This window comes from Myxine glutinosa, chromosome 4 (genome assembly GCF_964187855.1).
Source record: "Myxine glutinosa chromosome 4, kmMyxGlut1.1, whole genome shotgun sequence".
Classification (NCBI taxonomy): Eukaryota; Metazoa; Chordata; class Myxini; order Myxiniformes; family Myxinidae; genus Myxine; species Myxine glutinosa.
Genome location: NC_136264.1, coordinates 23,563,526 through 23,581,875, shown reverse-complemented (window position 1 = coordinate 23,581,875; position 18,350 = coordinate 23,563,526). Strand labels below are relative to the sequence as shown.

Genomic DNA, 18,350 nt, shown 5'->3' with positions numbered 1-18,350 from the left:
TATGACAAACTTCCCTGCAAATGTCTGCTGCTCTTCTTCTGCTCCAATCCGTTCATCTGACCATATGCTTGTTAAAGTGGACATCTCTCTGGCCATTCTCAGAGAGCCCCCTCAGCATCGACGAGTCTGGCATTTCACTCGGGCCAACTGGCAAGGTCTTCAAGCAGCCATCAATTATCTGGACTGGTCTCCCATCGCTACTGCCTCTGATATCAACACATCCTGGGAATTCTTCCAAAGTATATTGCTCTCTCTCATGCACAGATTTATCCCATCTCGTCTTCAGTTGTCATACCCTTCCTCCAATCCATTGTACACGGAATCTTATGGTGAGGCAGTTGCCCTAAAACAGCTTGCCTTCTTCTCCTGGAAAGCAAATCCAACGGAAGGCAATCTCATTTCCTTTCACAAAGCCCGGAACAATTGTGTGTCCACCCTCAGGAGAGCCAGGAAACAATATCTCTCGACTCTCAAGACTGAACTCTCAAACCTGTCTCCCTCTTCCAAATCCTGGAAGCGTCAGGTCAAATCTGTTTCTGGTGTTTGTTCCCCCTCCATCCCCTCCCTTACCTCAAACGGCTACACAGCTGACTCCACACGTGAAAAAGCTGAATGCCTCAACTCTGTGTTTGCCTCAATTATCTTGTGTCCCAAACCCGTCTCTCTCTGTACCCAGTCGTACCCAGCTGCTCCTGGACTCTGTGTCCTTCTCTTCTGACAAGGTGGAGAAGTTTCTGTCAATCCTCCACTCTGATTCTGCAACTGGACCAGACGGCATCAGCTCACGGGTCCTCCTGCTCTTCCGCTCTTTCACACCCTCTCTCTGTTCTCTTCACCCTCTCTTTTGCTCAAGGTCATCTGCCATCAGCTTGGAAATCAGCCAACATTACCGCTTTACACAAAAAAGGTACAAAAACAGATCCTTGCAACGACAGACCAATCAGCCTGCTCTCAATTATCACCAAAGTCATTGAATCCATCATTGCTTCGGATATCAAATCCTTCCTCTTCTCCAATGGCTTGATCTCTGATCATCAATTTGGTTTCAGACGAGGTCACTCTACTCTGGACATGCTGCTTCTGCTGTCTCAACAATGGATGGAGGTCCTCAATGTCAAACAGGAAATTAGAGCTGTCTCCCTTGACATATCACGTGCTTTCGATACGGTCTGGCACCCCGCTCTGCCCACTAAACTCTCCTCCTATGGTATTTTTTTTATTTTAATTTTGTTTTTTTTGTATACAAGATCGAACCTCGTGAAAAAGCCAACATTAATCACACAAAAAGTCAAACCGACACATAAAACACAAAATATGGGGAGCGGTAGACAAGATGGGGAGTAGACAAGAACAACTCGGGTGAAGGACACAAACACAACATTTGAGAGCAGGGACATCGAGAGAACTGTGGGAGGGAGAGGGCTTGGAGGGAGGTGGGAGAGGTATAAAACATATGGACACTGCAAGGACTTCCAGGAAAGAAGTTGGAATTTCAAAAAAGTGTATCTGGGGTGAATTAGCGTGGGTAGAAAAGATCAAGGTTTGGGATGGGGGAAGATAAGAGATGGTGGTGTACAGCTGTTTTAAAGACCTGGAGGGAGGAGTGAGATTGAAGGGAGTGGGGGAGTTTGTTCCAGAGGCGGGAGAAAAGGGGAATGAAAGAGTGAAGGTGAGCAGAGAGCCTAGATTTTGGCAGTTTAACCATAAAAGGGTTGCTGGCAGATCTTGTGCGACCTTTAGGAATATTTGGGGGACAGAACACAGAGAGAGAGCTGGGGGAGCAAGGCCGGAGAGGAGTCGGTAGAAGACAAAGACCACCAACCTGCCTGCGGTGAGTGAGCGACAGGCCCTCGGAGTTATCTTCATTGCAGGAGATTCCAATGATTCTGAAAGCTTTGGTTTCAACAGCATGAAGCCGAGCTACGTGTGAGGCAGGAGCACTGGCCAAGAGGGGGGAACAGTATTCCATTGAGCTGCGGATGAAAGCTTTGTATGTGGTGGGGAGCTCAGGTGTGCCAAGGCTTAGGTGTGGCAATCCATGGACATCTCCACGCATGGCTTGCGGACTTCCTCTCTGGTCGTAGTCAACATATGGCCCTGAATGAATTTCTCTCATCTCCCCTTCCTGTTCAGCCTGGAGTTCTCCAAGGTAGTGTTCTGGGCCCTGTGCTTTTTCTGGTCTTCATCAATGATCTCTCCGACTCACTAGAAAATCCTCTCTATCTCTTTGCTGATGACGCCACTCTCTGCCGCTCCATACCTCATCCCTCAGATCGGCAGTCTGCAGCCTCCTCACTCTCTGCAGACCTGGACAACATCACAGACTGGTCAAACAAGTGGAACATGTCTTTCAATACTGACAAATCTCACACTCTCACTATGTCTCTCCGAAAAGACCGTCTGGACAACCCTCCCATCTACTTTCTCAACAATCCTCTCCAAAATTTCTGTCACTCAAGCTCTTGGGTCTCACTATCTGCCATGATCTTTCCTGGGAAAGCCACATTTACAAACTTTCCTCCAAAGCCAGTCGCCGACTGGGCATCCTCCTTCGTGTGAAGTCATTCCTTGGCACAACTGAGCTCCTCACCACATACAAGGCTTTCATCCGCAGCTCAATGAAATATTGTTCTCCCCTCTGAACCGGTGCTTCTGCCTCACACCTAGCCCGGCTTCACGCTGTTGAAACCAAATCTTTCAGAATCATTGGAATTTCCCACGATGAAGCTAACTCTGAGTGCCTTTCATTCACTCACCACAGGCAGGTTTGTGGTCTTTCTGTCTTCTACCAATTCCTCTCCGGCCTAGCCCCCCCAGCTCTGTCTGTGCTCTGTCTCCCAAATACTCCTACAGGTCGCACAAGATCTGCCAGCAACCCTCTTCTGGTGAAACTGCCAAAATCAAGACTCTCTGCTCACCTTCACTCTTTCAATTCCTCTTTTCTCCCGCCTCTGGAACAAACTCCCTCACTCTCTATAATCCCACTCCTCCCTCCAGGTCTTTAAAACAGCTCCAGGTCTTCACCACCATCTCTTATCTTTCCCCTTCCAAAACCTAGATCATTTATACCCACGTTAATTCACTCCAGATCAACTTTTTTGAAATACCGACTTCTTTCCTGGAAGTCCGAGCAGTGTCCATGTGTATATAAAAATAACCTGTGTAAGTTTCAATCTAATATCTTGAAAAATTCCTCAGGTTTGGCAATCGTAAAATCACAAACATATCCCACTTGATTATAATGGGGGTTAAATTGTTGTCTTGGACACCGTTTTATCTTTGCCACTGTGGACTTTTCTCTTTGCTACGTTGGACTATTCCCGATGCCACTAACGAAGATGAGCAGAACCTGAAAAGAAAAGAAAGATACATTTAATTTGTTACTTCTATTTTGTACCCTTGTAGCTTGTTACTGAGGTTGTTTACCAATGGGGGCAGTGGGCTTTTAATTACGACTGGTGAACCTCGTGTTATTGCCGAAGGCCCTCATACAGTTGGTCTAATGAGGGTCTTGGGTTCCTAAAGGGAATGAGGGGTCATGAGGATTTGAAAGGGTCTAAACTCTAAAGGGTGTTCAGTGTCTGACGGATCTTAGTGTTCTAACAAGTCTAAAAGGGTCTCCAAACGTCTTGGGGGTTTTAAAAGGGTATTATGGCTATAAAGGGTTTTCAGGGTCTAAATGGACTTGGGGAGTCAAAGTGGTCTTAAGGGTCTTAGGCATGTTACGGGTCTTTGGGGTCTTGCGGGTCTCCAATGTTGACGGTCTGTTAAGTCGGATTGAAACCACTGCAGGACGGAACCGTAGATTCCATATGTATGCAGTTTGTCAAGGAGAATACCGTGGCTCACGAAATCAAAAGCCTTGGACCAATCCAAGAAGATGGCAACAATATGAGGGGGTTTGAGGGAATCCAAAGTTTTGGCCCAGTGGTCATAAATTGTACTAAGTTGTGTGATAAAACAATGTTTTGGGAGAAAATCATGTCCAACAGTCTAAAACAAGGCCTCATCTGTACATGTGGTTCGTGCGATGTTTGCCAACAATTTTTTTCAAGACATTTTCTGACTGAAGAGCAAAGTGAAATTGGTCTGCAATTCGTTGGGTTATTAGGGTTTCCAGATGTATGTATTGGAACCACATTTGCGAGTTTCCATTCAGATGGGACCTCGTCTGTGGCAAGCGAGAAGTTACAGATCATAGCTAGCCGGTAGGCTAAGCTTTCAGCGTCTAGTTTGAGGAGCACATGGGGAAATGCTATCAAAACCTGGTAATTTATACACCTGGGGAGTACCGAGGAAGTTCTTAACTTCAGTAGAATTAGTCTGGATAAGTGCCAGACTAAATGGATTGCAATCATGACGACATGGGGCAGATACAAATGGAATGTTATCTGAAGAACAATTGCTTTGAAAACTGAGATTGAATTAATTAGTGGCAGCACGAGGATCACTCAAGACATTGTCAGCTGTGTGGAGATTGGTGACTGAAGACTTTTTACGGTTTGAACAAACAAAAGACCAGAATCGTTTAGGATTGGAAGTGCAGTTTTTTGACCAGATCATGCACGTCGTGATTGTAGGATTTCCTCATGAGATATTTAACTTGGTTACAGAAAGATTTGTATTTGGCTAAAGGTGAGTGTTGCCATTCTCATGCACAGCCGTCTTGTAAGCCCTGTGTTTTTACCTCCTTAAAGTAACTACAGACTTGGCATTTAATATGGAATTTTTTTTTGTGGGGGTGAACTTACTTTTCAAGATGACTTAGAACCAAAAGTTCATTGGAATTATGTTGAAATTATTCTAGATTTTGTTAATGTGACCTTTAATAGAAACAAAAACCACATTTGACATTTCGAAGCAAATAAATTGATCCTTGAAAGTGATGCAAACTGATATCGAACTCAATTCACGGACAGTACTGTGTTAAACTTCTGTACGTTTTCCAGAAATATCTCTTTATTTTGCACATGAGCCAATTTTTTTTTCAACAAAAACAAAAGCTAAATTATGACTGGGATTACGGACAGTAAAATTACAGTAAGTACTTCGTGTAACCCCCACAAGCATTCGGGAGAGCACGTACATGTCGAGGCATGCTGTTCACGAGAATTGCCAAGGTTTGGACAGGAATCGCTTGCCATGCAGTGACAATAGTCTGCTGCAATTCACGCACAGAGGTAGGCTGCTGGTCCAAGTTGTCGATTTGACGCGTTAATTCTGCCCACAAGTTCTCTATCGGATTCATATCCGGGGACATGGCAGGCCACTCCATATGCTCTACACCACGGTCAGCAAGAAAGTGTTGGATCATGCGAGCACGATGAGGCCGTGCATTGTCATCTTGGAAGACAAAGTTTCCTCGAAAGGCTGCACGAGCAAATGGAAGCAATGTTTCTTCCAGAATGACCCAGTACTTGAACTGGTTCAGGTTTCCATTCAGAACAACCAGGTCAGTTTTGCCCACTGCATGAAAAGCAGCCCAAACGGTCACCCCACCACCTCCAGCTTGGACTCTTGGCACTATACAATCTTCGTTGTGGGCTTCATGCACTTGTCTGCGCACTCGGACGCGGCCATCTTGACGATAGACCAGAAATCTAGACTCGTCACTGAAGGTCACGTGATTCCAGTGTCCTGGCTGCCATTGACGGTGCTCTCTCGCCCACTGCAATCGGCGCTGGCTGTGTTGTCTGGTCAGGCGTGGCTTTCTAAGGGGACGCCTGGCACGATAGCCTGATTGAACCAGTCGTTGGTTGACTAGCCTTCTGGATACAGGCACATTTGTCAGTTGCTGCCACTCAGCCCTAAGCCGATTAGCTGACTTGGTACGGCCATTTCAGACTAACTGGTGCAGCTGGCGATCATCTCTCCTTGTGGGTCTGCTTGGACGTGCTGACCTCGGTATTGGAGTAGGGACACGCCTCTGAGCATTTCGTTTCAGGATCTTTGACACCTGACCTTGAGTAATGCCACACTGCCGAGCAATAGCACGCTATTTCATGCCAGAATTTCGTAAAGCCACCACTCCATGAGAAACAGCATTGTCAAGTTGACGGACCATCTCCAGAGGAAGCGGCAATAACTTTTGTAGACGTGCAGCAGTTGTTTTCCACTAATACAGAACGCAACAACCCTTATATACCCGATTGTGAAGCCAATCGTCAAATGTACCTGTCCTTACATTTTGTCATGCCACCTGTGATATAATCCTGTTATTGACTTCTTGCTGCGAAAGACAATCAGTGACATGGTTCTTTCAACAAAGACATCACCAAAGGGTAAAAGAAACTCACCAGATTGATATACTGATTTCAGAAAGTAAACCCAAGTCAAGAAAAAATATATATTCCATATTAAATGCCATGTCTGTATTTCGCAGGAGATCCAGGGTCGTGTTCTTTTGCTTTTTGTCTGGCAATGGGGACAACATCATGCACAGCAGCAAACAGGAAATCCTTCAAATTTTCCCAAACTTGATCAACGCCCAAGTCCGGTGACAGAAATGTGTCTAATGGCAGTGAGCGAAAACAGCAGTGCGGTGTATTCGGTTGACGATGATTAATTTGTTCAGAATGTTTGCGTGAGTTGAGACTATGCACTTTACTGAGTGCCGTTCTATTTACCTCCGACACCGAAGGTGGAGGGAGGTTATGTTTTCACTGTCTGTGTGTTTGTTACTTGTGAAAATCGAAGATTTTTCAAGCATATTGGTTGGTCGTGTGCGTTATTCAGTCTGTTTGTCTGTCTCTCTATCTGTCAATCACCTACAGGTCACAATTTTAAACCGATGTTCACAAAACTTCACAAAATGATGGAGTTGGTCAAAAGCAAGAAGCCTCTTGATAATGAGGCCAAAGGTCAACATAGGCCAAAGGTCCTTTGCCAGATAACTTTGCCAGATTTCTAAAATCCTCAATTTTCATCCCATTGACTTGAAATTTGAAGAGGATTTGCATATCGGGCAACTGAATTCAACCACCAATTATTCTTGATGTCAACATTGGCAAAAAGGTCAACATAGGCCTTTTTGCATGTCAAGAGTTGGACGGAGAGGAATGGTGACACCTCGTCTATACCACACAGTTAAGCGTGTGTATCAGGCATTGGAAGGCAATATGATGGCATACGCCATCATTGCCCGAGGAGACTCGACGTCATCAACATAGGCCAAAGGTCAACAACTTAGGTGCAATTTCTAAATCCTCAATTTTCATCCGATTGCCTTGAAATTTGATCAAGATTTGCATATCAGGTCACTCACTTCAACCACCAATTATTTTTGAGATCTCGAGGTCAAAAGATCAACATAGATGAAATTTCTGAAATGGTTAATTTTCATCTGATTGACTTTAAATTTGAAGAGGATTTGCATGTCAGGCATAGGCGTAGTGATGGGGGGGAGGGGGGGGGGGAGGGGGCGGGCAGGGACGCCCCGAGTGCGAACATGGATGGGGCACCAAATGAGACTCAAAAAAGTGTTTTCATGTTCCATTTGGTTGTATATAAATTACAATACAAAGGACTCCTTGTGAGAGCACGAGACGTAACTTTCAAAACCGCGTTTTACATTTTAAACTCCATGTTACGTGTCAATTAATGGCCTGTTGGCTGTGTAAGTCCCTTATCTTATCTAATTGTCTCGTGAATCTTCGAACAGACGAGGTGATGTATTTTGTCATATGGAGATCTGAGATCGCCTATAGGCCAAAGGAATGGAGGGTTTATAATTGTTGGACAGATATTGTGTATTGACGTAATGAGGTGTCGATCAGATCCAGATGTCACGCGCTGTAAGAGCCCAATTAGTGACAGCCAGGATCACGTGTGAAGTTAGTTATTTAACTTCCTTGTCTTCCTCTCTTTTCCTTTCGAAGTCTTCCATTAGAATCCCACTTTCCGATCATTTCACCCTCTTTATAATGTGTGCGGCCATCCGAGGATAATTGTAATCAATGATCCTCCGGTTACAAGTAACTTGTTACATAAATATTCCATTCAAGAGGACAATAAAATTCCATTCAAGAAAGAAAAAATACTTATTTGCTTTCAAAACTTTATTTTTCAATCTTACTTTGTCATATCACGAGACTCAATTTTGTAATTTTTGCTGAATATTCAATTTTTTACGACTTTAACATTTTTTCTGTTTTTTTTTTTTATATTCAATTCTGATTCTACACACTGAAGGTAATTTAGTACTAAATTTGAAGATTCTTTTTTTTATTGCTAGTAAGTCACTTGTAACCTAATTTTTTTTTTCTCTTTACCTTTACTCTCTTTTTTTCTCTCTTTACTTTACTCTTTCTTCTTTAAAGTTACCTTAAACCCAGCCCGGCCTGCACAGGATACGCCATGATACATATTGAGGACAGGCAAGTGAGGGAAAAAAGCGAATAAGGCGCTGGCACTCAAGGGATCTGGACAGAAGGGTAAAAGTGTTGAAAGACCTCAGCAAGTGTGTTGGGCTGGCAGGATGGCCTTGAAGTACGCACACTTTTCTCTAAGCTGTCTAGCCTGGGTTTGAATCCCGACCCAGAGACATCCAAACTGTCATCCTGTTGTTTCACCGTCGGGTTGATTCATCAATGTGTGCCGTCTATCAGATGGACGTTAAACTGGGTGCCCTATCTTCCGGCATTAGTTGGTGGACATTAAAGATCCGACGATGTCCTTTGGAAAGAATAGGGGACCTTAGCTCTGCTGATGAGCCCGCTGGGGGAGCTTCGGGCTATTTTATATATGTCCTCCCCTCCATCCCCTCCCCGCCACCCCCCCAATATATATTACTGACTATGTCATTGCCTGTGGAGCACTGGTATTGACTTTTGGCCCCCGGCACCACAAACCCTAACTACGCCACTGATGTCAGGTCACTGATGTCAACCATAAATTATTTTTGAGTTCAATACAGGCCAAAGGTCAACAACTTACTTTATGGATTTCGCAAGTTTAGTGCGATACACAACATATTTTGTGTTATGGCGAAAATTGAAATTTTTGTCAAATGTCAGTCTGTCTCATTTGTCTGTGAGTGTGATAACTCGCAAACTCTTTTTGCTATATTCGTCAAACTTTACCAGAGAATTCCGAAGGAAAAAAGTGAGGCTGTCAATGGTTTTTGACAATACAGGTCAAAGGTCAAGGTGACAGTGACTATTTTCGTCATACCTATCAGGCTGCCACCTGATGCCATCTTGTTTATTTGTCTTTCTGTCTGTTTGTAAACAGGATATCTCAAAAAGTTATGGACGGATTTGGCCGAAATTTGGTGGACAAGTTGTGTATGTGACAAGGAAACAACGATGATATTTTGGTGAAGATTTGGATCTTGATCTTGATCCGAGATTTTTTAACATGATTCTTCACCACTGAAGTGATAGGGCCAAAAACTATACATTGCATGATTTTTCAAAAAGTTGTGGATGACTTATGACAAAACTAGGTGCATGAGTTGCTTCGGCAACAAGAACAAGCCAATTCGATTTTGGGTCAGGCCCAGGTCCAGATCCGTCGGATAAAATAAACGTATACTTGTCAGCCTGGCAGACGTGTGCTCTCTACCGAGTGCTGTTCTAGTTACACATCTATTTCCAATAACAATTCGCATATAATATTAAGCAATTTCCACAAGATTTCTCCTTAATTGCTTTGCTGACAGCATTGAGAAGTGTAACATCACTGAGATGGCCTTGCCGGTAGCCAGAATGTCTCGGGTGTTTATCTTACTTCCCCCAATGCCAGTGCCGTGATTGCGTTTTGTCTGAATTAAAGTCCGAAGTTATCTCGTATAATTTGTTTTCATATGTGTGCATGATTAGGAACATGTAAAAAATAGAAAAAAATATTATTAAGGGATCATTATTAAACCAAGGGAAAACAAAGTAAGTTGTTTTTGAAATTGTTTTTGGAATTGAGGGGGACTTTTTCGTTTGTACTGCTTCACCGAGCGCATGCATCTGCGAATATTTTCATTCCAGTTCTCAAACTAAAATATTCAAGTTTTGATTTTTTTTTGTCACTTTCCAGGGGAGGTCTTCGAAAATGAGAGCATCATGTCACAATCGACGAACCAAAGCAGTAATAATTTTACACCAATGTTCATGGATGATGTTATTAGCAATGCTTCTCCTGCTGACCGTGAAAGAGGTAACAATCTCTGTGGAAATGACACTTCCTGCATGTTTGACTTCCTGACAACAAATGACACAGAAGTTGGAGAAGCCACATTAACAGCAAAACAGCAAATGGAAGAAACCAAATCATCACTCAGTAAGTAGCCTCATTTTGCACAAATTAATAGTGATCCTTTGATATTGATTACCTCATGATATTACAGCCGCATTGAGTGTCTTTTGTGCTATTTGAAAACACACTGGTTTTGCTCTTTACCCTGTCACATACAGTCGTGACCAAAAATATTGGCACCCTTGCACTTTTTGAAATAATGCACCATTTCTTCCAGAAAATTGTTGAAATTAAAAAATATTTTGGTATCCACATTTGTATTTCTTTGGTTTGCAGTGGAACAAAACCAAAAAAAGCTGAAAAAATTACTAAATATTAGCTTATTCCACACAGAAATCCTAAAATGGCCTGGACAATATTATTGGCACCTTTTAGAAGTTGTTAGAAATTATTAGATTTCAAGCAGGTGATTCTCCTTTACTTTGGAAATGAACTCACCTGTGGTGAGTTGCAGGTGCCTGCAATATAAAAATCACTCATTCATCCAGTTTGAATGGAGAAAAGGAGTCATTCTGCTGTTTTGTGTCACTGTGTGTACTGCATGGAGCATGGAGAAAAGAAAGAAAACCAGAGAATTATTGTCTGAGGCCAGACACAAGATTGTAGCGAAGCATGGACAATCTCAAGGCTACAAGTTCATCTCCAGAGACCTTGATGTTCCTGTGTCCACCATACGCAATGTTATCAGAAAGTTTAAGGCCCATGGCACTGTAGCCAACCTATGTGGACGTGGCCGCAAGATAAAACTTGATCGAATATTGCAGCAAAGGATTGTTTGAATTGTGGAGAAAGCACCTCGTTCAACTGCCAAACAGATTCAAGCTGACCTTCAGACACAAGGTATGCCAGTTTCAACTTGCACCATCTGTCGCCAACTCAATGAAAGGGGGTTCTATGGTAGGAGACCCAGAAAGACCCCACTACTGAGAGAGAGACACAAGAAAGCCCGACTGGAGTTTGCCAAAACGCACCTGAACAAGCCAAAATCCTGGGAGAATGTCCTGTGGACAGATGAGACCAAATTAGAGCTTTTTGGTAAAGCACCAAAATGTTTACATAAACTCTATGTTTACAGAATGTCTATGTTTACAGAAAACAAAATGAAGCCTTCAAAGAAAAGAAAACCTTCCCTACAGTCAAACATGAAGGAGGTTCAGTGATGTTTTGGGGTTGCTGTGCTGCCTCTGGCCTTGAATGTGTGCTTGGCATCATGAAAAAAATCAGGAGATTACCAAGGCATTTTGGAGTGCAATGTTGAACCCAGTGTCAGAAAGCTGGGTCTTCGTCAAAGGTCATGTGTCTTGCAGCAGGACCATGACCCCAAACATACTTCAAAAAGCACCCAGGAATGGTTCAAGACAAAATGCTGGATTGTTCTGAAGTGGCCAGCAATGGGTCCTGATATAAACCCCATTGAACACCTGTGGGGAGATCTGAAAACCGCAGTTGGGAGAAGGCACCCTTCAAATCTGGGAGAACTGGAGCAGTTTGCACAAGAAGAGTGGGCCAAACTGCCAGTAGAGAGGTGTAGGAAGCTCATTCATGGCTATAGGAAGTGCTTGACTGCAGTTGTTTTGTCCAAAGGCCGTGCTACCAAATATTAAGTCTAGGGTGTCAATAATTTTGCAATGCCATTTCTTTTTATTTTCTGATTTGAAAGGATATATTAAGTTCTGAATCAAAAACGAAGGATCTGTAATATTAACAGTGAATTAAAGAATTGTGGAGACCAAATACTTTTGTCAATTTCAACTTATTTTTCGACAAAATTGTGAGTTATTTGAAAAAAGTGCAAGGGTGCCAATATTTTTGGCCACGACTGCATACAGTACCACCAAACAAGAACATGTTACATATACAAAAAAATATATACATATATTTATCTTTCAGATGCTTTTCCACCAAACATAACTGGTGACCACGAACTTCAATCTCCAACTGACAATGAATTTTCAACAAAATATCAAAGTGATGGTGAAAATGTCACATTTTCATTGGACACAAACTCCACAAAGATAAGCATCACAGGTAAGAGTTGTCTATATTGTGTTTTGAGTCATATGTTTGCAGTATTCATTGTAATTTTCAAATTTATTCGAGAAAATGAACGGCATGGATTCAGGAGTAGTTGTTCTTGTACTACTCATTTATTGGAAGTTTTAAAGCAATGGTCACAATTACTCGATGCTAGTCACAGTCTTGATTGCGTGTATTTGGACTACATTAAGGCTTTTGATTGTGTCCCTCATGTCCAGCTCTTACATACGCTTAAATGTTATGGAATCAGTGGTCAGTTATTGTACGACCAACACTGGAGGACTGCAATATAGTTTGCTCACCTTTTTCCAAGAAAGATGAAGAATGCGTCGAGAAGATGCAACAACAAGCAACTAGATTGTTAGCAAAACATCGTAGACCAGAGTATCCAGATAAATTGAGGGCACTCTGTCCAACCACTCTTGTATATGGATGAAGTAGAGCAGAGGTGGTTCAAATATTTAAATTTTTCAGAGGATTGGATAATGTGGACGATAAGAAGTTTTTCACACTAGAGGAGCCGACCAAGACAAGAGGGTATTCACTCAAGCTGAATAAGTTTCATTTTAAGCCTAAAATCAGAGCAGTGTGCCTTTTCTGTCTGTTGTATAAATAATTAGAATTATCTTCCTAGTCATGTGATTGAGTCTGCCACGTTAAATCTGTTTAAGTCTGCTCTTGAGAAGCATTGGTTCGACCATCCTTTAAAGTTTAAACCCTATATTAGAGATTAAGGCAGTGACGAAGGGCACTTAAGCTACGATTTACATCTCAAAATCCAGGAGAAATAAAAATGAAAACTTGGCTTGGCTCATGAAAACTTGTCACTTGTGACTGTACTTGGGGTGGACACAGGAAGATTTGTGGGGGGTAAAATACAATTTATAGTCCAGTGGGTCCATGGGGGTGGGAGGGAGTCTGACAAATCACAATATAATATGCCAATTCTGGGGGGAATTAACAAATACATAATTCTGGGGGATTATCCAGTCGATAATTCTGGGGGAATTAATCCGTCTGTAATTCTGGGGTAATTATCTGATCCGTAATTTTCGGAGAATGATCCCTTCCAGAATTCTGGGGAATTGTCCCTTCTGGAATTCTGGGGAATTATCCCATCCATATTTCTTGGAGAATTATCCAGTCGTTAATTCGGATGGAATTATCCAGTCAATAATACTGGTGGAATTGGGGGAATTATCCAGTTCCAGCCAGCAACCTTCTTCTGGTGTAACTGCCCAAATCAAGAGTCTCTGCTCACCTTAACTCTTTCATTCCTCTTTTCTCCCACCACTGGAACAACCTCCCACATTCTCTTCAATCCCCCTCCTTCCTCCAGGTATTCAAAACACCTGTTTGCCACCATCTTTTGTCTTCCCCCATCCAAAACCTTGATCTTTTCTACCCTCGGAATACACCCCAAATCCACCTCTTTCAAATTCCGTTTTCTTTCCTAAAAATCCTCGTAGTGTCCATTTGTTTTAAACCACGTACCACACTCCTCCCCATCCCCCCTTCCCTCTCCCTTCCACAGATCTACCGATGTCCTTGTTCTCTACTGTTGTGCTTGTGTGCTTCCCTCTCTCTCCCCCTCTTGTCTTCCGCTCCTTTTATTATATGTTTTATGTGTGTTTCTGTTCATGGTTTTATGTGTAAGCTCTTACACGAGCCTCAACATTGTATACAAAAGAAAAAAGTTGATAATTCAGGTGGAATTATGCCATCTGTAATTCTTGGGGAATCATACCATACGTAATTACTGTGGAGTTATTCCGTCCATAATTCTGGGGGAATTAACCCCATCCTTAGAGATGGGTTATTTGCTCATGACAATAAACCACTAGAATGGGTTCAGTGTAGAAAAACAAGAATGGTTTCAGGGCTGGTGTAGGTTGGTTCAGATGAAGCATTTAAAAGATAGGGATACTTTTAATTCCTTCCATTCTGGAAGAGATTGATTGCAGATATGATGGAAGTATTCAGTAAAATAAAAGTGTAGGCAATGTCGATCCTGCCTTAATTTTGAGATATTGTGGAAGGTGATAGGAATTACATCGAAGGGCACAGATATTAAGTTAAGACAGGAATTATATAAATGAGATAAGGACATTTTAATTAATTTGCTTCTGAGTCAAAAACTTTTCCTGAAAAGATAATGGAAGTAAGACAACTGAATTAGTTTAAAATAAATTTTGATGAACATATAACAGTAGATAGAATGGACAAGCAATTTCACCAGTACAAGCATCAGCACAGTATTGATGTTTCTGCTCCTGTGAATGGTGTCTGGTTTGAATTTCTCAAGCATGCCATGGGTTGCCATGCTCAGAAGTATAGGGGAATAGAAATCAGAATGATTTTTTCTTTCAAAAAGTTACAATTATTGTGAAAGGCCGGAAAGTATTGTTGTGGATCTCCTCGTCGGCCTTTCCCCTTACCAAGACGGGGTTAGTCCCCTTGTCTTTTACTAGCCGACGGGATCCGGGGCTATGACGTTCCTTCCGGACGGCGTTGAATAGGGTGGTAGGCCGAATTCCTATTACCTAAGTACCAACGCCGCAGAGGAAGCAAGGAAAAAACCCCGCCCGAATCACGGTTATAGGTGGAAACGCCGAGCGATAGCGAACCGTGACCCGGGCCGTTAGCAAGGACTAAACCCGATCTGAGCGGTTCCGAATCGTGCCACGCTTACCCAATGGAGGAAAACACTGATACGGTCGAATCAGGAAAGACAGGAAGAACAGATTGGTTTATTCACAATTTGTACAGGAAGGAGAAGAAGAACACACAGTGCAGCTTATTACAGTCTTAACTTATCCTAGGACACGGGCCCGTTTCACACTCACACACTCACACGGGGATTGCAGATGGTCAGGGTGATGGTCCAGGGATGATGGCGTCCAGGCAGTTCGCTCCGGTCCTCGACTCACACCGCGAAGAAGACGGTCAGGGCGGCAGAAGCTCCCCGCGGGTCGTTGACGCGGATCGGACAATTAGGGGGTTAAATGTGGGGCGAAAGGTAAGGCTGGTTGGGCGGTTACTTGCGACCACTGTCGCTTACGTAATAGATGAACCAGGCTTGGCGGTTATACTTGCGATCACGGCCGCTTACGTAATAGGAGAACCGGCGCTATATGCGCTCCCAATACAGTTCAATGACAAAGCGCCTCTCCCGCAGAAGTCCTCTCACAGAGCGCAAATCGGGCAAGTCCTATTACAGTGCGCGTATCCTCTGCAAGTTCTCTTTCAACGAATCCTTTACCATGCGTAAGCCCAAACGTGCGAGTCCTCGACAGTCCTTTCACAAAGCCCTCTCCCAACGAGTCCTGTTCAAGGGCTTTGTGCGTGCGCTTATATAGCCTTTTCAGCGAACCTTCCAGCACTTGCTAGATGCGCCCTTACCACGCCCTCTCAAGCCATCCCCACCGAGCCCTGTTTGGTTGTTGCCATTACCGTCACCGCCTTCTGACGTGCTGCTTGATGCGGCCACACCTCGTCCTCGCGCTCCTCCCTCTTTCCAGGCCTACCTCGTGGCATTTGATTGGTTTTGAGCGAAACCCAAGGGCAGCGAACGCTGTTGGCAAACGAGGTGGATTAGCCGAATCGGGGCGCGGGATGGATGCTGCCCAACGAGGTAGATTTGGAGGGTGGAGGAAAAATGAACGGGATATAAGGTTGTTTCTTTTACACAACGCAGGTATCACTTGTGGAAATAGCCTTATCCTCACACATATTATGACATAACTAATGTTCTAAGGGGCCTACGTGTTGCTTGTGGACTAACTATGGGGGCAAACCTTTAACCTTTCATGATCAATATGTACACTCTCAAAACCGTAACACTGCACCCCTCCTTTGCCAGGCTCGTCCCCGAGCCGAACCCACACAAGTGAGTACGACTGGTTCTGATGCAAGAGTCAGGACTACTTTTTAACTTAGTGTGACACGTAGGTGTGGTTTCCCTCTGCATTTACTCTAACACCCTGTGTGTGACAGTTTTAAACACTAGATATGTCCCACCTACTGCGTTGTGTACTAACTATCAGACTCACACCCACAATTAACCGAATTACGGAAAGGATTCGCAAACTACACATAAAGCCGGCCTAATTATTTACAGTACTACAACCCAGGACCTGTTCTTTTTTGGGAAAGAAGAGAAATTTGGAGAGGAAGAAACACATAATGCACTGCACCAATACACCATACACCAATATGCACAAAAATGCACAATCATCAAAAAATGCACAATCACATTTCAAAAATCCATGATGTCTTGTGCTTGGCTGCTGGGCTGCTGCATCTTGGCTGCGTCTTCCGTCTTCGTCTTCGGTGTGCCATCATCAAAACTTAAAGTCTTCTTTCCTGACACACCAAAGGAAATAAATAAAAAGGCACAAACCTTATCCGCTTTTTTATTTATTTGCAGGGCCATCTTATGGTCCATCTACGTGACTTGAGGCCACTTAGAATCAGTGGTCCGCAGGTGCAAGATAACGTTTGCAGCGATTGTCTGCCCCAGCAAAGGTGCCAGGCCACAGAACGTGTGGTCCATAGGTGTACCGGTGCAGGCAACAGGTAGTAGAGTGCAGCGCAAAAGTGCAGCCGCACAGCTCAGAGTTCCTGCACACTGTCCTCAACAAAAGATATGGGTCCATGGGTGGGGAGGAAAGACAAAGCAGAGGTTAGTGGAGGCAAGGGCGCAAGGGTACACGTCAATACAAGGTTCACCGCTCCACTCGGCTACACCTCAGCCCAACTCGGGTCGGAGTCTCTGAACTGCGCTGCCAGGAATCCAACTGCTTGGGATCAACTACTGAACTGTGCAGTGGCGTTCGGCAACTGCCCAGGCTCAACTCTCGGACTGCGAACTGCCAACTCCGCTTGGGCTCTCTGCGCTCAACTGAACTGCTTACTCAACTCCTGCTCAAAATGCGCACACGAACTCTCGATCCAACTGCCAGCAAAGGCGTCCGGTGCTCACTCAACTCAACTCAACTCAGGATCTCAACTCGGGATCCAACTCTCCGGACTGCCTCTCTCAACTCGTGCTGAACTCAACTGCCCGAAAATGGCGTCCGGCCCCCGCTAATATCTCCGGCCGATGACGTCAGCCTTTGGCGCACTGCAAAAGGCTACTTTTCTGAGTCAAAATTTTAAATTAAATTTTGTTAAACGAAATGATTCTATGATTTCTTTTTCATCTCCAATTTTCTCCAAAAAATTTCATCTCCAAAAATTTTTCCTCGAGGTCCCCATGTGTCTTTCCCTCGTGGTCCCCATGTGCTGTCTTTGTCTTTCCCTCACGGTCCCCATGTGCTGTCTTTGTCTTTCCCTCGTGGTCCCCCTGTACTGTCTTTGTCTTTCCCTCGCGGTCCCCCTGTACTGTCTTTGTCTTTCACTCGTGGTCCCCATGTGCTGTCTTTGCCTTTCCCTCGCGGTCCCCATGTGCTGTCTTTGTCTTTCCCTCGCGGTCCCCATGTGCTGTCTTTGTCTTTCCCTCGCGGTCCCCATGTGCTGTCTTTGTCTTTCCCTCGTGGTCCCCCTGTACTGTCTTTGTCTTTCCCTCGTGGTCCCCATGTGCTGTCTTTGTCTTTCCCTCGCGGTCCCCATGTGCTGTCTTTGTCTTTCCCTCGCGGTCCCCATGTGCTGTCTTTGTCTTTCCCTCGCGGTCCCCATGTGCTGTCTTTGTCTTTCCCTCGTAGTCCCCATGTGCTGTCTTTCCCTCGCGGTCCCCATGTGCTGTCTTTGCCTTTCCTTCGTGGTCCCCATGTGCTGTCTTTCCCTCGTGGGCCCCATGTGCTGTCTTTGTCTTTCCCTCGTGGTCCCCCTGTACTGTCTTTCCCTCGCGGTCCCCATGTGCTGTCTTTGTCTTTCCCTCGTGGTCCCCCTGTACTGTCTTTGTCTTTCCCTCGCGGTCCCCATGTGCTGTCTTTGTCTTTCCCTCGCGGTCCCCATGTGCTGTCTTTGTCTTTCCCTTGCGGTCCCCATGTGCTGTCTTTGTCTTTCCCTCATCGTCCCCCTGTACTGTCTTTCCCTCACGGTCCCCATGTGCTGTCTTTGTC

The 18,350-nt window shown here is 44.2% G+C and overlaps 1 protein-coding gene across 1 annotated transcript in view; it reads left to right on the top strand.

The window, feature by feature from the left end:
• The window catches only part of LOC137425815 (uncharacterized), a 1,363,480-nt gene that overhangs the window by 116,908 nt on the left and 1,228,222 nt on the right, over positions 1–18,350 (top strand). The window contains exons 61-62 of the mRNA XM_078775194.1: positions 10,030–10,272; positions 12,139–12,276. Coding sequence (XP_078631320.1) covers positions 10,030–10,272; positions 12,139–12,276 — 381 coding nt within the window. The remainder of the gene's footprint in view (positions 1–10,029; positions 10,273–12,138; positions 12,277–18,350) is intronic.